General features: G+C 35.8%; 2 protein-coding genes across 3 annotated transcripts in view; both read left to right on the plus strand.

The window, feature by feature from the left end:
* The window catches only part of LOC136843380 (uncharacterized), a 20,832-nt gene extending 19,312 nt beyond the window's left edge, over positions 1-1,520 (plus strand). For both annotated transcript variants that reach the window (XM_067111729.1, XM_067111728.1), the window contains exon 2: positions 736-1,520. In XM_067111729.1, the coding sequence (XP_066967830.1) occupies positions 736-1,359 (624 nt within the window). In that variant the 3' untranslated portion in view covers positions 1,360-1,520. The remainder of the gene's footprint in view (positions 1-735) is intronic.
* Positions 1,521-18,615: 17,095 nt separating this feature from the next.
* Positions 18,616-22,244, plus strand: part of LOC136843381 (uncharacterized) — a 54,397-nt gene continuing 50,768 nt past the window's right edge. The window contains exon 1 of the mRNA XM_067111731.1: positions 18,616-18,845. The gene's annotated coding sequence lies outside the window, so the exon portion shown is untranslated. The remainder of the gene's footprint in view (positions 18,846-22,244) is intronic.

Here is a 22,244-nt window from a genome sequence, read left to right on the forward strand (position 1 = left end):
ATGTGTTTTTCCGCACCTTTATTTTATACTTACTTTTTCTCTTTGACATTCCGGCCATTCCATTTCACCACATCCGTTTCTATCTCCCACCAACCTAACTTCCTTAAAACACGCTGAAGCATATTTTTACATATTCGCTGCACCTAGGTCGTTTATCAGCGTTTCAGCTCTTTCATTCCCATAAATGCACTTTTTTTTTTTTTTTATAACTAGTTTCATGAATCCATGCATTCCTTTGCTCCATCCTTCCCGCTTCATACTCCCATCACCTAACTCTTACTAAACTAAAATTCTTTTCCCGCTTTCTCCGGTTACATACTTACAAACTTTTATCAGTGTTTGCATTTTCTCTTTTCTATCACTAACTACAGCTGTATGATCAACAAACATCAGCCCCTTCACAGTCAATTCACGACCTTTCTAATTCTGCAAACTTGCACCTACATCTCTCTTTTTCACGACCCCTTTCAGCACAACTACCATTTACATACTGGGTCAGATGTGGCTAGTATACGGCGCTTGCAGCGAGAGTAGGAGAGGATTATTTACACAGAATCATATGCATTTCTTGCATATATGTTTGGGAATTTAAATAATATTATCTAGCCAAGAAAAACAATAACTAAACTACTGATGTTATATATTTACATGTTAGGAACAATATCCGTTGTCAAAATTAAATCCGACTGTCTGTGCTTCCTGCAATTTACCAACTATACTATTGTTTCCTTACAGGAGTTACTTCTAGACAGTAGAAACGAAAGAAGACGGAGGTTACGGAATATTTTAAACTTTGATTCTGCACGAGCATTCAAAGCCTTTTCACATCACGTGCCCCCTGGATATGATACTTTCCACGAGAACGAGCTGAGTACGATACCAGTGGAAGAAGTATTATGTCTGGCAGAAGAGCATGCCAAATATCACAAATCCACGAAGGACAGAACTTCCAGAACTTCACGCGCTCTGTTTCTCACACCTGCCAGAAACCTCCCAGCTGTACATAAAGAGTCCATTGCTAATGATAATTCTCTTACTCTCCTAACAACACCATCTGATGGTCATTTATCTTATGGTACTATGAACAGTCCTTCATCCTTTACTCTTAACTATGATGACCCTTTCCCCTCATCTGATGCGTCTTCAGGTACTTCTGGAAGCACCACTACAACCTACAATCATCCTCTCGCGAACCACTGCCATTCTTTCTGTATTTCATATGACCCTTTCACTTCAGTAGGCAATGATTCTCGTTTTTCCGCTAGTCATGATGAAGGATTTTCTTCTAGCCTGGAAGAGACCCTCACTCCAAACGAAGGAAATGGACACGCGAGCAGCACGATCACTTCACGAGATTAGTTTAGAAGTAATCTACTGTACTCCTTGCTTCATAATATCTTTCAAGTGTAATCTATGTTTTTGTTAAAAACCAAGGCTAAAATATACATCTTTGTACTCTAAAAGCGGCTTTGCTGTCAAGGTAATTATCTACATGAGATTAATTAAAACTACGCTTATTTGCCTTTCCTTTCTTACTCTCAACTTCGCGTAGAAAATTCCGTTTTGAAATAGATTTTAAAAGTAAGGCTTATCTCTTAGGACTACATCATATAAATAGACAAGATGTTTAAAATGCGCTTAGCATAATGGTTCATATATAATATATATGAATATATATATATATATATATATATATATATATATATATATATATATATATATATATATATATATATATATATATATAAATATTTATATATATATATATATATATATATATATATATATAATATATATATATATATATATATATATATATATATATATGTATGTATGTATGTATGTATGTATGTATGTATGTATGTATGTATGTATGTATGTATATATATAAAACAAATATTAAAACCAGAGCTTGCATGAAGAGCATCTTGACATTCCAACTAGTTTCGAAGATTTACATTCCTCCGTCATCGGGCAATCTATAATGGAATATATATTACTTTTAAAATTAATGAAGCAATAAATTAAAGTAAAATTACGCATCGCTATTTATAATAAGTCAAACACTCAGCAAAACCTTAAAATATACCGATACAAATACAATTTGTTGTCAAAATGAGTAGAAATTAAAAGTCTAATAAAGCAGAAATCTTAGTCTTTTAATTTCTACCCATTTTGACAACAATCATTGTGTGTTTGTATCTTGCTGCGTGTTTAGGTTATTATATCTTATAAACTTAATTTTATTTTACTTTATTATTTCACTGATTTTAAATGTAACGTATATTCATTTATAGACTGGGCGATGATGGAGGAATATAAATCTCCGAAACTAGTCACAACTAATGAAGATGCTCTTCATTCAAGCCCTGGTTTTAATATTTATTATCGTCTCCGAGTTCCACGGAACTCTTCTATTGCTGATATATATATATATATATATATATATATATATATATATATATATATATATAGTGTGTGTGTGTGTGTGTGTGTGTGTGTGTGTGTGTGCGTGTGTGTGATTTTGATAGCCACATTGCCCTCTGAACTTCTCGAATTCTTCGCGCTTCTTTGGATACACTTGTCACTACAAAGCCTTAACATCCAAGTGCAAGAAATATGAAGAAATTACGATGTCCGGTAGTGGGAAACGAACCGGGGTTCCATAATCACAACTAGGAACCTGTGTGTGGGGAGGTGTGTGCATGCAAGCGCATACTCATTCTGAATAAGTATTGTCAGTGATGATACTGCATCTGCCTTAAGAATTCTGTTTGATTATAAAGTTCCCTTGGTGCGTTTTAGTTGTTTGACATACGACCAAAATATATATATTCATAAACCAATTATATTGCAATTAAAGTCACATGCAAATTGCTACCGTAACTTTATACCACTCTACGACAGAATGGGAACGTAAAATAAAATATATATTATCTAACAATTAGGGTTATATAGGTAAGCCAGTTATTCTGATATTCTAAGCGTTTGTAAGTTACATTTTTGATACCAGTGTAAGAGTTAACAAAACATTTCTTCGCCATTCATTTTCTATTATCCTGTTCAATATAAATGGCTGAGGTATAGAACAAAGAAATATTTTGACTCGAAATTAATAAAGTATGAACTATGAAACAAATTAAGCTATACTTTTCACTAGCGTTATCCTATGACGTGTAGGTTATGTGTATCTGGCAAAGTTGAGTCAATTTTATGGCCGCAAGACACTAATCACTTCTTAAAAAGGGAAACGTTTAGAGCTTCACCGATGTAGTGAGACGAACATAAGAGAAATACAGGAGATGCAGAACGAGAAGTAATCTAGATTTGAAGAGGAAATGTGCTTGGAGTTAAAAAGTTCAAAACAAGAAAAAACACTTGTACTCATACGGAAAATGCCATTAAGTGAAAAAAAAATGAGCAGGATTAAGAAGCACATGGCAGGCATCAAGTATTAAATCTGTATCATGCTACGTACAATGAAATTGCTTTAAAACTGAGATGTTTATAATGAGTATGGTTCTAATGGCAACTTGAAACACAAATGCAATGTACAAGGCCCTACCTCTTGCTGTTACTTTCTTGCTCCGTATGCCATTAATTACAAATAAAAAACTACTTTACGAGTTTCACTTAAAAACTGCTGGCTTTTTGTGATGTAAGTATAATTTTATTTTGCAGGAAACAATAACAACCGAGTTTTATTGAGTAACTCATATTTTCTAAGCCGATTTATTATATAAAAAAAATCTGTGCATATGATGTTTTAAAGTCAGGAAAGCCTGAGCTGTAACTCGGAACGCACGGTATTGCAATGCTTCAAATAATTCACGAAAACAAAAAGGAGAATTAAGGGAAAAATCAACATCTTAGCCATAATATTCTTTTTTTTTGTGAGCAGGCCATTTTGGATAAAACAGCAACAGCATTCAATAACTTATGCAATATATATATATATAGATATATATATATATATATATATATATATATATATATATATATATATATATATATATATATATATATATATGTGTGTGTGTGTGTGTATATATATATATATATGTATATATATATGTGTGTGTGTGTGTGTGCGTTTTATATATATATATATATATATATATATATATATATATATATATATATATATATATATATATATATATATATATATTATACGGTAGCTCAATGAAAACCAACTCATGACACATTTACAGTTAATGACAACCTGTATTTCTTGTTATATAAAATTATATGATGGATTTATATCCATCGGGGAGTCTACCTCGTTATATACATAAATGTAAACAAAAGGGAATCTTACAAAGATACATACGTTAATACATTTATGAGGCGAGATCGAGGCAGAGTGAAAAATAGAGCACAAAAGATCAGTATGTTACGCTTCGGAGAGTTCGGGAATTTTCCTTACATATTGCAGGGTAACTGAGTGGGGCGGAGTTGGTTTTCAGTTTCAAAAGAAAGATGCTGGAATCTTGAATTTTCAGGCCGTTGACACCTTTAATCCTCGCACCCTTTTGAAGAAGATGACCCAAGAAACGCGACCGCCAGATCCATCGTGAGGCCAAAAACCACTAGGAAGTCAACTTAAGAAACGCCACCTCCTTAACATCGGAGGCCTAAGGCCACACCTTCATGTTTTTGTATATATACCATTGTAACTTTCCACCTGTCCATATTCTACCAGTGAACAGGCACAGAAACAAGTGCCTGAAATATATGGTTTCAACGTTTAAATAGTGTTTATGGGCCTTCTTATTTTCATATTACACTGTAGTATTACAGGAAAATATTCACAATATGTGTGTGTGTGTGTGTGTGTGTGTATATATATATATATATATATATATATATATATATATATATATATATATACCACAGTGAAAAATAAGGGACGGGGTGTAGGTCCTGATCGGTTTTCAATTTATTTTCAAGCCATTGACGAAGGATGATACATTAGAAGTCACAAATATATAGCCAGGAACAGTACTGATGAACATACACAACCGTTAGAGGCTACATATCAACCCACAGGCCGGTGTCAAGGTAGGAGTGGCCTTCAAAATTCATTTGGCTAAAAATCACAATATACTCTCAGGGGACAATACTGATAAACATACCAACCATAGGCGACAACAGATCCACACCTGACAGGTGTCAGGGAGGAGGAGTTTGGAAAAGTCATAAGCACTGCTGCCCCTGTACTGTGTTTACAAATATGATAATCTTATTTTCATACATCTCTACGATCTACCTTAAAATTTAAACAATTTACAAATTTATTTTGATATTAAAGGATCAAGTTTATACATCCCTTGACTGATATTCATATTATGGATGTAACTTCCTTTTATAAAGCTAGATTCAATGATATTCCTTTCCAGTGTGTTATTAGAATATACAATCCTTTTTGGCCCTTCCCAATTGATTGCACGATTGTTCTCACTAACATGTACAAAAATACTACTGTTCCCTTATGCATATCTCACACATTGCTTATGCTGTTATATTCTCTTTTCCAGTGCTTTACCCGTTTGGCCAATATAAAAGTTGTCACAAGACTTACAAGGAATTTTATATACACACCCTTTAGTACTGTCAGGGGAGTTCTTGATTAGTAGATGTTTCACTGTTTTTTTCTTCTTAAATGAGACATTAACACCAAAATTCTTGAGAAGATGGAGGATATCTTTCATATTATTATTATATAAGGCAGTACAATTTTAGTGTTAATGTCACATTTAAGAACAATAAAACAATGAAACATATACTTATCAAGAACTCCCCTGACAGTACTTTAGTACTGTGTATATAAAATTCCTTGCAGGTCTTGCGACAACTTTTATATTGGCCAAACGGGTAAAGCACTGGAAAAGAGAACAGAACAGCATAAGCAATGTGTGAGATATGCACAAGGGAACAGTGGTGTTTTTGTACATGTTAGTGAGAACAATCATGCTATCAATAGGGAAGGGGCAAAATGGATTGTATTTTCTAACAACACACTGGAAAGAAATATCATTGAATCTAGCTTTATGAAAGACAGTTACAGCCATATGAATATCAGTCAAGGGATCTATAAACTTGATCCTTTAATATCAAAAGAAATTTGTAAATTGTTTAAATTTTAAGGTAGCCGTAGAGATGTATGAAAATAAGATTATCATATTTGTAAACACAGTACAGGGGCAGCAGTGCTTATGACTTTTCCAAACTCCGCCTTCCTGACACCTGTCAGTGTGGATCTGTTGTCGCCTATGGTCGTTATGTTTATCAGTTTTGTCCCCTGAGAGTATACTGTGATTTTTAGCCAAATGAGTTTTGAAGGCCACTCCTACCTTGACACCGGCCTGTGGGTGGATATGTAGTCTCTAACGGTTGTGTATGTTCGTCAGTGCTGTTCCTGTAGTATATATATTTGTGATTTCTAATACTCTGTATCAGTCCTTCGTCAATGGCTTGAAAATAAAGTCGAAACTGGTCAGGACCTACACCCCATCTCTTATTTTTCACCTGTGGTAATGTGTGATAAATGAATTATGTACAAAAGTGATTATAGTTATATGTATATATATATATATATATATATATATATATATATATATATATATATATATATATATATATATATATATATATATATATATATATATATATATATATATATAGCCGTGAGTTCCACAGTGATAACAAATTATCCTAAATACCTAATTAAATAAACAAAAATATGACATAAATCCAATCCTGAAATCTACATTAAAAATTTCATTCTTTTTTTTCTGGACTGAGCGCATCTTCGTCTTTCGAAGCTCATTTCAATTAATTATTTCACGATGGGGAACTTGATTAACGAAGTTTTTATTTGTTGTTAACTCTTCTTGACAGTTCCCTCTTCACCTTTGGCTCTTTCTCCCGCCATAACCCTCCACCAAAATTTTAATCCCGCCTCTCATCCTTCTCAAGTTTTCTTGACGGCAGGCATACCCACGGCGAGGTATTTAGTGCCCACGTTATTCTCCTTATACCAGGACCCATTAAGACCTAGTGGGTCCTGGCTTATACCTTCCTACTCCTGCTCAAACTCGTAATCCTTCAAGAGAAGAGAATTCCATTGCTTTTACTTTTTTTAATATTCTCTCCCCCGCTTCATTCGTCTTCTTTCATTAAAAAAAAAAAAATTTCTTCTCCCACCCCATTCATCCACCCCTCACTCGCTTCATATGTCTTTTGACGATTCACGATGCTGGTAAATATACTTTAAAAATGAGAGTTTCCACGAGGGTGAATTTTGCTCCCACGCAGTGCTTAATTATAGTCCAGTATTTCTGGATGATACGATTCGGCCTAGCGCTTGAAAGGTGTGTTTGATCTTTCGTACGCCTGGGTCTGTCGTGATTATTTTGAAGGGCCTGAATGTACCCTTCTGCTAGTTTAGATGTCCCCCAGTGAAGTTCCTTTATCCCGTAAGGAGCCACTGAAGGGGCTGTATTTTGGAAATTCGTGAAATGTAAATCTGCGGTTGTACACCAGCTCCTTTTGGGAAAGTGTTTTATGTATATGTATATGTATATGTATATGTATATATATATATATATATATATATATATATATATATATATATATATATATATATATATATATATATATGAAGAAGAAGATATATACAATATATATATATATATATATATATATATATATATATATATATATATATATATATATATATATATATATATATATATATTATATATATATATATATATATATATTATATATTATATTTCTTTATATATATATATATGTATAACAGTTGGTGTCTCTCTCTCTCTCTCTCTCTCTCTCTCTCTCTCTCTCTCTCTCTCTCTCTCTCTCTCTCTCTCTCTCAGCCATCGATATCTTCAGATTGTTTATGAAAATCCGTATAAATCCGTCAAGAGAATTAAAAAGGTGTTATATTTATAATAAAACTAAAGAGAAAAAGCAAAATATTTAAAGGTCTAAGATTCACGAATGTTGCTCAGCAAAACAACGCTAGCCTTGAACTCTAGTTTGGATAAAAAAAAATATGACAAAGTCATTACCCTGAACTTCACAATACAAAATGAAGACGATAAACAGCGCTCTCGAAATTCACATCAAATACTTAACATTTGAAAAACCTAATAAAAAACCCTTGCATGAAAGGAGTTTTTGATTCCACGTTTCTTCTTCATTCAATGTCCACAATATGCTTGCAGCTATTGCAAGACGGCTTTGCTTGAATGAGAACAAATTTTAAATTTTCCCGTTCCCCGTCCTCTTTGTGCTTCCTTCCCCCTCTTATCCACCTTGCACGTCCCTTCATTATCCTCTTAAATATTCTCGATGACGTCAGCATCAAAGGAAGAGATTTACTTTATTGTCTTTAATGCCTTTCGATTTATAAATAACTTGTTCTCATTACATTAAATTGAAAACTCAGGAAAGGTAATATTTCATTCAATTACGACTTGATTTTGGTCATCTCTCTCTCTCTCTCTTTCTCTCTCTCCTCCCCACATAGCCTTTCTCATTTCCCTTTACCATTTACCCTTTCCGTTACCTATTTTCTTTGGTGCCCATTCCATGTGAGTTTTTTTTTCCAAGTATTTGATTAACATGTTCCTGAAACATTCAATAAACTTCATGTCAGAAATTTCAATTAAGAGATTCATTTTCTTAAATTTATGTAGAATTGATTTCTTATCTTTTACCAAGAGACTTTTTCCTTTAAACTATGCTTTTTTTTTTGGTGTTGGTTGCGTAGGTTTATCGTACTGATTGTGATTGTGTAAGGGAGGCTTTTGAGGAATAGATATTCTCATTCATGCCGTGAACACTGGTGGCATATCTAACGTGTATGGTGTCTTTTTCTTGCTTATTTTAATCAGCCACACTAGCATCTACTTTGGTTAACGAATACACATTTAGCAAATGATCACAAGGTCTAGCATATCTCCAACAGACGAAAAATGTATTTAAAGATGTTGCACTTGTGTTAAAATGATTTTGCTCTCTTGCTGGAAAGTTTCAATGTATAATAAGGTTTGCATTCAGTTAAGGGCTCGCACACCAAGAGCACTGTAGGAGACTTAGAAGTTTTTCCCACTTATCAGCCTTGTATGTCGGCTGGTTTTAGAATAATCTGGACTTATGACAACACAGGGGTGGCCTGCAAGTGTGGTAAGTTGTGGCAGAGTATAAAGAGCTGAGTGCGGACCTCTTGGCTTTAAACAACTTAGAGCAAAAGGATTTTGGGACAATATACTCCGGACAAACATAAAAGCGATAGTTTGACGGAGGGCCTGAAACAAAATCCATCCACGAACACATTCAGATCCTCAAAAAAAAAAAAAATAAATAAATAAATAAATAAACACATTTTTTCTCTCATTCTTTTCCATTCATGTCTGTATCCTCTCAGTACTACAACTTTTTCTACATCCACAATCTCTCTTCTCCATACGAATTTTAAAATAACATATCAATACGCTTTATCTTGTCCTCATAGCCTTCCTGATTTTGTTAAGGCTACCCCTTCCCTACCTCCACCCCTTTCAACTACCGCCCAGACGCCATTATCCCGACACAATCACTGTTTTCCCTCTCCGTTAATGCATACATATACTGCCAATTCTTTATGGCTCATTAAGTGCCAAACATCCGGTTTTTTCTCCGTAAGCAAAGCAGCTCTCGTAAATTTTCTCTCTTCCGCACCACATCCACAAACATTCGGAACCCAAGACTTAAGTTTTAGTTCAATTCCCGCGGCCGGCTGATGAAGAGTTAGAGGAATTTATTTCTGGCGATAGAAATTCATTTCTCGCTATAATGTTCGGATTCCACAATAAGCTGTAGGTCCCGTTGCTAAGTAACCAATTGGCTCTTAGCCACGTAAAATAAGTCTAATCCTTTGGGCCAGCCCTAGGAGAGCTGTTAATCAGCTCAGTGGTCTGGTAAAACTAAGGTATACTTAACTTAACTTGTTATAGTTCCTTCCCGTTTTTATACATCACCACAACGGTCCACAGTAATGGTCATTTACTAAATAATGTTGATTTTAGGCTTACAGTAACAATAAAATGAAAAATGTTCTCTCCGGTGGTATACTGCAAACTAATCATGCATCAAGCTAAATGGTGTTTCATTTGAATTATGTATGCATAAATATATTCTTCAAATCTACTCGTAGGAATTCTTGCAATTTAAGCAGATTACATAAATTTTGCATATACTGACGCTCTCTGGGTTAGCAGTTCCATTGGTGTTTTTATCGCTTTTGCTGTACTTATTTCTTTGCTCTCAATGGACAGTCAAATGATCCCATTTTTAACAAATACATGTAAAATGACTCAAAAATGTTTTGCAACATACTTCAAAACTTTTCGAACAGTTTATAATAGCGACATCTGGCGCTATTTAGCAACTCAGTTGTAAGCGCATGAAACAACTGAACACTAGTGGTGGGTCCGAGAAATCACCTGCAGTTTCCCTTAAACAGGGTTTTTTCTGATACTGCTTACTGTTGTCATACTTTACTTAATTAAAGGATGTTACTGTAATACTTCAGAGGTCATCGCTGTTCTTATGTTTTAATATTTTCATCTCCAACTGCCATCACTATCGTTGTTTTATCTCCGTCATATGTGTGAACTTTATAGACATAGGCCTACGATTGTTATAAGTTGAACTATTAGTCTTATTAACATCAACAAATACGACTTTTGTAAAGATTTGCTTGCACATTATTATTAATCATATTTTTGAACGACTAATCCTATGTATATTGTGAACCAGTGAAACTTAATATAAAATATACTGAACTAGACTAACAGATTTCACGTCTATTTTTGTAATACACAGAGTATAATTGCGCACACAAACACACACACACACATATATATATATATAATGCCATTATCATGTGTAATTTCTCACTTCTTTCATTGCTACTTAGGCCTATCATTTTGATGCCCCTTATGAAGTTAACTGAATATACAAAGCCTATTTTTGTATTTCTTATTATCTAAGTTTCTAAAGAATTAAAATTAGCAAGAAGTTCAACATTAATTTAGTTAATGCTAAATGCCAGCAGTGAAGAAGACTCCCATCCTCATCAGTGGAGAATGTCTCCTCCTCATCGCAAAAGATGACTCTTACAGAAATCATTGGCCACTGGATTATATTATAACGCAAGCCCTAGCCTCTATTCTTTGTGTTTCGCTGATATGAAGTGTTTCTTGGCAGAAGTATGATGAAATAATATCTTGGTCTCATGTAGCCTGTTACGGATGGTTTGAGAAGCAACTTGAAGGGAAAGCGCAATGTTCTCTCTTTATAGCAACACCGGTTGTCAGGGAAGTTAGGCGGAGCTCCTTCAGTGATCATCCGATGATGATCCTTAACAGTAGTGCAACAATGGGGTCGTCCTCCACTCTTTACAATGAATTTATCATATTTCCTCGTTCTCTCTGTTGATGTATCCCTCTATACATGGTTGTTTTATTTATGCTAAGCTGCCGAGCAATATCTACAATAGAGACATTAGTATTATGCAAGCTAATGATTGTGGTGAGGCTGAGTCTGTTGCCCATCTTATCGGTGCAAGTGACGAGACAGTTTAGTTTAACTTTCCTGCCCGAATGTGGAGTCACACGATAACATACGACGTATGAGTTTTTTTCTTTTTTGTTTTTGACAACATTAATGGTTGAATTCTTTCTTTATTTATATATAATTTCATTGATGATTATTCAATATTATTTTATTAGTCAATAAGCTTTCATCTGGATTCGAAATATAGTTTCTTCTTTGACTCTTTTGCCCAATCATCTGAAGTGAAATTTTTAAAAACGTTTCGTCATTTTCCGTAATATGAATTTTTCACTCACCATTCTTTTTTTATATTGTTAACCGTATGATTAACAACCAAAGTCGAATAAGAAAATTACATTTCCTTGTAAATATCAAAAGAAAAAATTACTGTTAAGTGAATGAAAACTTCTGGAACATGTTGCAAAACATTTTTGAGTGACTGTACGTACTAACTATTAATCCATTTCTTATAATTTTTAGATTCATAACTTCCTCTTTTCACAGTCGTTCCCAGACTCTTCTCAGTCAGTGATTTCTCATTATATTCGATTGTCAATACTGCTTCATCTTGTACCCTCCACCATTCCACTTCTCACTCACATCCGGTTTTGCTCTCTCAGTTAATGAAAATATATAAACAAAACGGCGACACAAACCCCAAGATTCAGAAGACCCGTTCATCATATGCTGTGACTCACTGCCTGCCACATCTGGCACGATATTTTAACTACTTTAAGAAAGTTAGAGTTAAGGTTGTGGGTTATAAACTAAATTTGAAGAAGAAAATTTAGTGTATGGTCAGGAACATTCTCTCTCTCTCTCTCTCTCTCTCTCTCTCTCTCTCTCTCTCTCTCTCTCTCTTCTCATTTCATGACTGAAAAAGACTTGAAAACCGAGCATAGTTTTTCGGTGGTGATGAATATTCACACGATTAGCTCTCCACGATCCTTTATTCCATTTCTAGGATTGAAATAGCATTAAGCAATAAAAGGAGAGAGAGTTACGGTATTAAAAGTTTAAAACCAAATGCTATAACAAATAAGATATTCCTCCGTTTGCTTATCTTTTACTTTCTATTTTACATAACCAAAATCTCATATAAAGTACAAATACTTTATATAAGAACTTCATTTGCATTCCCTTTGCACAGAGCAGCCCGAGTTGAAAGGGAAAATCATAATTAGATGTGATGAGTTCTGCATACAAATAAGAAACAGAATCGGCCGGATTTTGTTTCACGCGAGGGGTTCGTTTCACAACACGTTCAGTATTCCCTGATGCTCAGTCTTAAATTTGCAAAACGGAAAGACTGTGAATTCAGGCGCGATGAAAGGATCCCTCTGTACCGTCCCATTTCACACGCAACTTTGCTAATGTAGTCCTTCTGCACAAAGCACCATACTCGTTTAATTACTCAAGGATGTTCTTACGATTTGTTAATCATTAAAACGAAGAAAAGATCTATAAGCTGGTAAATTACTAATAACTTAGTTACGTGCGCAGGGAAAAATTAAGAAACGAGTTGCCCTGCTAAATATTATAGTGACCACATTACCAGATAAGGACATGGACGAAAAATAACTTAAATAACACTTATATAAATATTCTTGGTAATGTATCAAACGTCTACAAAAAGAACACATGCAAATATGAAATCGACAAGTAAGAATTGCGCTAGTTAGATTTACATAACATAGTTAAACACCGAATTAAGATGACAAAGAAAGATGAATAGTCATACAGTTTCTTATATCTATAAGACATAATTATCAGTTAAAAGCACTGATCTGCATTTCCTTTCATTTATCTGAAATCCATTTACACTTATTTATAGGAATTTGACGCTGGTATTATCTCAAGTAATCGTAGACGATAACCAATGAATCATAAATAATGCCCGATTGATAGACTGATAGACAATTATATATACACTTGCTGACCAACCCGGTGTTTTGATTAACATGTCCCCGCTAAACTGAAACACCCCCAACTAAACCTAAACACACCCCCACTAAACCTAATCACCCCCTAAATCAAAACACACCCACACTAAACCTAAACACAACCCCACTAAACCTAAACACACCCACCACTTAACTGTAACACGCCCCCACTAAACTTAACCACACCCCCACTAAACAAAAGGACACGCCTACTAAATCTACATGCATTCGCCCAACTATACCTAAACACAACCCCACTAAACCTAAACACAACCCTCATTAAACCTAAACACACCCATCAATTAACTGAAATACGCCCACTAAACTTAAGGACACCCCCACTAAACAAAAATACATGCCCACTAAACCTAAACACATCCGCCTGACTAAACCTGAACACAACCCCACTAAACCAGAACAAACCCCCACTGAACCTAAATACACCGTTCACTAAACCTAAAGACCCATCCCACCAAACCTAAACACACCCCCCAATAAACATAAACACACACCACCCACTAAACCTAAATGCACCCCACTAAACCTAAACACACCCCAACTAAACCTAATCACACCCCCACTAAACCTAAACACCGCCATGAATTGAAACACACCCCACTAAACCTAAACACCCCCATGAATGGAAACACACCCCCACTTAACCTAAACACACCACCACTAAACCTAAACACACCCCCACTAAACCTAAATACATCCTCCACTAAACATAAACACCCCACTAACCCTAAGTACACCCCCACTAAACCTAAACACACCCCCACTGTAGCTAAACTCACCCCCACTAAACCTAAACACTACACCCCATTAAACCTAAACACACCCCTCACTAAACCCAAATGCACCACCCCACTAAACCTAAACACACCCCTCACTAAACCCAAATGCACTACCCACTAAACCTAAACATACCCCTCACTAAACCCAAATGCACCACCCCACTAAACCTAAACACAAGCCCACCTACTAAAACTAAACACACCCCCACCAAATCTAAACACACCCCCACTAAACCTGAACAACCCCTAAATCAAAACACACCCACATTAAACCTAAACACACCACCCACAAAACCTGAACACACCCCTCACTAAACTTAAAAGAACCCCCACTGTAGCTAAACTCACCCCAAGTAAACCTAAACACATACACCCCACTAAACCTAAACACACCCCTCACTAAACCTAAATGCACCACCCCACTAAACCTAAACACAAGCCCAACTACTAAAACTAAACACACCCCCACTAAATCTGAACAACCCCTAAATCAAAACACACCCCAAATAAACCTAAACACACCACCCTTAACTGAAACACCCTCACTAAACCTAAGCGCACCCCACTGAACCAAAACACACCCCCAATAAACCTAAACACATCCCCCACTAAACCTAAACACACTGACCACTAAACCTAAACACACCACCACTAAATGTAAACACACATCACCCACTAAACCTAAACACCCCCTGAAATGAAATACACCCCCACACTAAACCTAACCACATCTCCCCAAAAAAAACTAAACTCGCCACCACTAAACCAAAAACTACACCCAACAACCTAAACACATCCACCACTAAACCTAAACACCCCTCACACTACTATTAAATGCACCTTCCGCTAAAGCTAAACACACCCTGACTAAACCTAAACACATCCCCCACTTTACTGAAACACCCACACTAAACCTTAGCACACCCCACTAAACCAAAACACACCCCCACTAGATGGGAACACACCCCCACTCAACCTAAACACACCGACCACTAAACATAAACACCCCCTCACTAAACGTAAACACACACCACCCACTAAACCTACACACACCCCTGCTAACCCTAAACACACCCCCAACTAAACCTAAACACACCCCACTAAACCTAAACACCCCTGAATCGAAACACACCCCCACTAAACCTAGCTACATCTCCCACTAAACCAAAATACACCCCCACTAACCTAAACACATCCACCACTAAACCTAAACACCTCTCCCACCAAACCTGAATATAATCTCATTGAACATAAACACCCCTCCCGCTAAAACTAAATGCACCTCCACTAAACCTAAACACACAGCGCCCACAAAACCTAAACACACCCCTCATTAAACCTAAATGCACCTTAACTGTACCTAAACTCACTCCACTAAACGTAAACACACCCCTCACTAAACTTAAATGCCACTAAACCTAAACACACCCCTCATTAAACCTTAATGCAACCCCCACTAAACCTAAACACACGCCCACTGCTAAAGCTAAACACACACCCAACTAAACCTAAATACACCCTCACTAAACCTAAATGCACCCCCTCTAAACCTAAACACACCCCCACTACACCTAACACACCCCCTGCTAAACCTAAACACATCCCCACTAAACCTAAACACACACCCCTACTAAACCTTAACAGAAACCTTGATACAGAATTAATATTCACAGGAAAGAAGAGCATTTTCAACAATATATTTCTATGGTCTCGAGTACATGAAATGAGGTAAGTTAACCCGTAGAGTTTATTTACCACATGTTACAAAGGTAAGGGGGAAGGGGGAGAGGGGTTGAGGGACGGGTTTGAAACTTACCCTACTATCTAAGTCGGGTAACAAGATGGCCACGTGCCAAATTTTGTCTCGATCGGTCAAGTGGTTCGGATTTCTATAGCGCACAAACATACGAACATTCACATTTATATAGCATATATAAGAAGATACATGCATATATATATGTATATATATATGTATATATATGTATATGTATGTATATATATATATATATATATATATATATATATATATATATATATTTCGCTTGACAACGATAATTTCGTCTAAAAGGCTTCAGTCTACTCTTGTTTATTCTCAGAGACCACTTCCTCTTAGTTTATCGACCATTGATATTCGTGTTTATTCTTAACACAAAACAATATAAGAAACATTTGAGACGATACTCATTCAGGTGAATGAAAGAGAATAATGTGAAGCAATAACAATTCAGTGATGCTTGTTGCCTATTGTCATCGGTCTCCGATCCAAGTTTTGAACTACCATTAACAAGGATGCTCAACAATGAAAACCCTGGAAGCAGCGGCGTATCGAATCTGTTTCAATGAGAGAGAGAGAGAGAGAGAGAGAGAGAGAGAGAGAGAGAGAGAGAGAGAGAGAATTATATCTGCTTATTAAGCTGAATGAGTATCGTCTAAAATTTCTTGTATCCTTCCCTCCCGAAATTTGCGTAAAAGTCTGTGTCAAAAATTAACAGCGACTTCATGAATGTCAACAGCGGGTAAACATAGATGAAAAGGTCTCCGCAAATAAACGAAAACAGGTCGAAGCCTGGATAAACAGAAATATCATTGGCAAAGCAATCATGGACTGTCCAACTAGATATATTCTAGGTATGTCTGGCTATCTCTCTATCTCTCTCAACTAGAGATATTCTAGGTATGTCTATCTATCCATCTATCTGTCTATCTGTCTATATTTGAATCAAGTACTATTTTTGAGTTACTGCTTATCGTCTACGGCTGCTTGAGATAATACAAGCACTGAATTCCTATAATTAATGGAAACTGAATTCTTTGTAATCATAATTAAATGTATAACTAGATGTAAATCTTACTAGTGCAATTCTTCCTGTTCGATTTTATATCCGCATGTCTTTTTTGTAGACGTCTGAAACATAAGCAAGGAATGCTTTTAGGCAACGTTTAAGTCATTTTTCATTCATGCTCTGACCTAACAAAATGTTTCTCAAAATATTTATTGTTTTACTGAGAAATGTGCGATATCTAAGAAATTCAGCAATACTGCTTGAACATTCCTCGAAGGTTAGCAATTTCTGGAAAGTTTCTATGCTTGACCCTGCTGAAACTGTTAATATTGCCTAAATCTTTTTTTTTAACTATCATTAAAAATCTCTAAGGTTACCAATAGTCTGATCACAAAATCCGTTTATAGTCAGTAGCTTACTGCAAAAAAAGACGGACTGTGACACCCTTTAATATTTAGTGACAGTGGCTATCTTAGTTAACCCCAAATGCGCGAAAAGATATCCTTCTTTATCCTAATCACAGTTGGTTGGAGGCTGGAAATAGCAATGTAAAGAAAAAAAAAACAAATGAATGAAGGTAAAAAAAAAAAAAAAGACTAAGGTATATTTGAAAGAGTCATTGTAGGCCAAAGCAAAAACCCTGGATTGAAACAAAAATCCAGGGTTTTATATACATATATATATATATATATATATATATATATATATATATATATATATATATATATATATATATATATATATATATATATATATATATATATATATATATATATATATATATATATATATATATATATATATATATATATATATATATTATATATATCTGACTGCATGTTAGAAGGAAAAGAAGACACTGGTATTGTACAAAAATTCACGTTTTTATACATTTAGACGATACTTGCTCGTGTTTATGTCTAGAGTTCCTCAGTTCTGTTTTCCCCAAAAGTTGGTGGCATGACCGTTGCCACTGAAAAGATTGTAAAGTGCGTACATAAACCAGCACTAATGCAGTCATTCACTCACTTATAAGGTGAAATAATAAGAGCTGTAGTCAATATAAAGTCACAAATACAAAAAACTAATAATTATCTAATCCTGTATTGAGATCCCGCCTAATGTATCTCCGCGCACAAGAAAAAACATTACATAATTCTGAATTTTAACAACACTGAATGCTACCTCTTCCAGTGCTGTAAAGATATGTATGCTATTCCAGCCGAAAAACTTGATGTTATTCGTAATGTTAATCATATCGTCAGATAAATAGTATAGGTGCTAAAGGCTTTAAATCTTTTGTTATGCCAAAGACAGAATAATTTCATATAACTGGATAACTCAGACTTCCCAAAATTAACTTCTATGAAAAAATGTATGATGTGCTACTTTCCTTGTCCACAGCAAAGAGTGCTTCACTCAGACTCAGTCTGACTCACTCAGAAGACTCTCAAGTCTCTCAGTCACATCTTAGACGCCGCGGCGATAACAGTGGTGGTATTCGCAGTCTGTGTAAGCTTTTCCGTGGGTTTGACCGCGGCCTCGGTCGGAGGCAGGACTCTCTCTGAGTTGGAGGTCATAAATTCCCGTGCTGGCGTAAGGCCACAGGTCAATCAACAACAGAGGACTAATGTGTGTAATTAGTGAGGCTATAGCAGTCATATCGTGTGGTGATCGCAGTGACATCAATTGTAAGTAGTCGCGTATAACATTATTGCTTTTTTTTTTACTTATTTTTGCATTAAGTATCTCAGCAACTTTATTGAATACAATCCGTACTGATTTATAATGCATAGAGTTACTTTGATGACGATGAACCTTGAGCTTAGTAATTTTTTTTTAATGTGTCGAATTGACCAGTATATTTTAAATCATTTCAATTTAATTTTTTTCAATTGTGTGAATTTGAAGTCTGTGTCCGTGACTGGATTCGAACACGCTCAAGTTTTGGTATTCGAAGTCTGGTGGTGCCACCGGTGTGGCGGTAATCAGATAGTGGAGGTCTGTTGACGCATTCACGAAAAAAATTATTTGGTCCCAATGATCATTCACCTAATATTCACGAAATTTACTGTTTAATTTTATTCATATTAATTTTTAAGTGAAATTAAATTCATTAGTTATGCTAATGTCTCCGCCTGTTTTCATGATGAGTGGGTATGGTAGAGAGCAGCTTGTGTGTGAGGCGGGGGAGGGTGATGGGCTGTGGGACCCACAACCTCCTTGGGGAACCACTGGTCTCTTGAGGGTGGTTGGCTGACTGATAATCTGTTTTGTTATGATGAAGCTGGGCGATGTGTTCGGTTGGGTATGCGGTACATCGCCATTTATTTATTGCTTCCATATATTCATTTTTAAATTTCATGATTGTTGTCTTCTTGGTTTGCTCCCCTCTTTTGCGTTTTCGTCATCTTCTTCCGTCTGTAAACAGGATTTGGGTCTGGGGGATCACTTTCAATTTTAGGAGCAAACGTCGGGTATTTTGCGAGGAGTTCTCTTCTCCGCTCGGTGGAAAGTTTCCCGCTTCTCTCCATGGTATCCCTCTCGCTATTGCTTTCAGTTAGTTAAAAAAAAAAATGACGGGATGGTAAAATCTACTATATCGTTGATTGTATTAATTTTTAAATAACAGTTACAATATGCAGCAGGTCGTAGCCATTATTATTATTATTATTATTATTATTATTATTATTATTACCCGCGCTGGTGCAAGCCCTAATAGACCTAGCCTTGAAAATTATTATTTATTTTAAATTCAGCTTCCCCTTAGCGATACGTTATCTTTAGTGCTTTGTGCAGTGAGTGGGCAGTCCGTGCAAAATGACACGAAGCCAAAATTCGAGAAGGCTAAACAGACGAAGACATTTGCTTGCGTTTCAAACACAGGCCATCGTCAGTCGTTTGTTTGACAAGAGAAGTCGTTCGTTCAGCAGAAGCGCTGAGGTGGTTTGTGTTTTGCTTTATGGGCGAAACTGCATCGGCTATTTCAGAAAACTTTTGCATTGCGCAAGACTGGGTTTATCAGCGAGATCTTTTTTTTTTTTTTTTTTTATAAATATTTTGCTTGGTCGACTAGTTTAGGGAATTTCATATTCATCGATCTACAGCCGTTGGCATTCTACAGTAGTTGTCTCTACGGCCGGATGGTTTATTAATGAGAGAACGTTGGAACCGATCTGTCACGAGAAAAATCAGAAATTTAGGAGGCATCCAATAAAATATTTAAATGGTAGAAAATTATTGAGTTTAGCGTAGATGCCAATCACAGGTTTAGCTCAGTTGACTTGCACTTGAATTTAAGACAAATCTTTTGGATCTATCAGAAATATGTAAGGAATATTTAAAACGAAAATTACGAGCATGAAACAGTGAAGGGTGAAAAATTAATGAAACTGCGACGAAATAACCAATTCTAATGCAAGCAGTCGACGAATCATTGTGAAACACGTCACGCCCATTGCATCATACATGATCCAAGAGTGTGGCCGCGTCTTTCTGTAGACCGTGGGATAAGTGAAGCTACGTCGATGGACGCCTAAGCTCCAGTTGGTCAAAATCTATGGCTCTCTGGCCTTAGGGTGCCTACCCCAGATCAAGGGTACAGGTCCACAGGAGCGTGATGTGGTTCCTGTTGCCGAATCTAGGGGGAAATGAATTAACTTACTACTTACCAATGCGTGTCATTCTCTCACTACCTTGAATAGGGTTAGATATTTAATTTTTGTGAATGACTTGGTTTCAGTACGTTCCTGTAATAAAATACATGACCTTCAAGTTTTTGTATCCACATCATTTGCTTGACTTTTTTTTTTTACCTTTACAGGAGATATAAACAATCTACAAATAACTGAATAAAACGAAATTTACACTGATACAGGAACAAATGCGTTAACAACATACATTAGACAAGGATATTAGCACTTCTTAGACTATGCCATTGTAAACGACATGATTGCCTGCCAGTTGTTTGTGGAATGGCTGGCCGGCTCTGCCACCCTCTGGTCGCTTAGCCCAGGTTCTAAGAGAGAGAGAGAGAGAGAGAGAGAGAGAGAGAGAGAGAGAGAGAGAGAGAGAGAGAGAGAGAGCTTTACTTCGCTTACGGACTTGGAGAAAGTCTCGTTCATATTCGCGCTAAGTTTATTACATAAATCATGCCGTTATATTTATTGTATAATTCACGCTGTCAGTAGACAAGGCATGAATTTTCAGTTTATAAAATTAATTTGTGTATGGTACTTAAATTGACTGTGACTTTCCTGGGACTTTGGTCTAGCCAAGATTGTGACTTTTTTCTTTTTTTCCTTACACTGTGGAACGTTAGGTTCTGTATTTCGTCAAAATGTGTACTCATCCATATCTCTCTCTCTCTCTCTCTCTCTCTCTCTCTCTCTCTCTCTCTCTCTCTCTCTCTCTCTCTCTATATATATATATATATATATATATATATATATATATATATATATGTATATATATATATATATGTGTGTGTGTGTATATATATATATATATATATATATATATATATATATATATATATATATATATATATATATATATATATATATATATATATATATATATATATATATATATATATATATATATATATATATATATATATATATATATGAATGTCTTTTCCTGTAATACTACAGTGTAATATGAAAATAAGAAGGCCCATAAAACACTATTTAAACGTTGAAACCATATATTTCAGGCACTTGTTTCTGTGCCCCTGTTCACTGGTAGAATATGGACAGGTGGAAAGTTACAATGGTATATATACAAAAACATGAAGGTGTGGCCTTAGACCTCCGATGTTATGGAGGTGGCGTTTCTTAAGAAGGAGGAGAGTGACCAAATTCCTAGTGGTTTGGCCTCATTAGCTCCCGTTTGGCGATGGATCTGGCGGTCGCGTTTCTTGGGTCAAACTCCTCCTGAAGAAGGTGACCCAAGAAACGCGACCGCCAGATCCATCGCCAAACGGGAGCTAATGAGGCCAAAACCACTAGGAATTTGGTCACTCTCCTCCTTCTTAAGAAACGCCACCTCCATAACATCGGAGGCCTAAGGCCACACCTTCATGTTTT

The sequence above is a fragment of the Macrobrachium rosenbergii genome, chromosome 11 (genome assembly GCF_040412425.1).
Source record: "Macrobrachium rosenbergii isolate ZJJX-2024 chromosome 11, ASM4041242v1, whole genome shotgun sequence".
Taxonomy (NCBI): Eukaryota; Metazoa; Arthropoda; class Malacostraca; order Decapoda; family Palaemonidae; genus Macrobrachium; species Macrobrachium rosenbergii.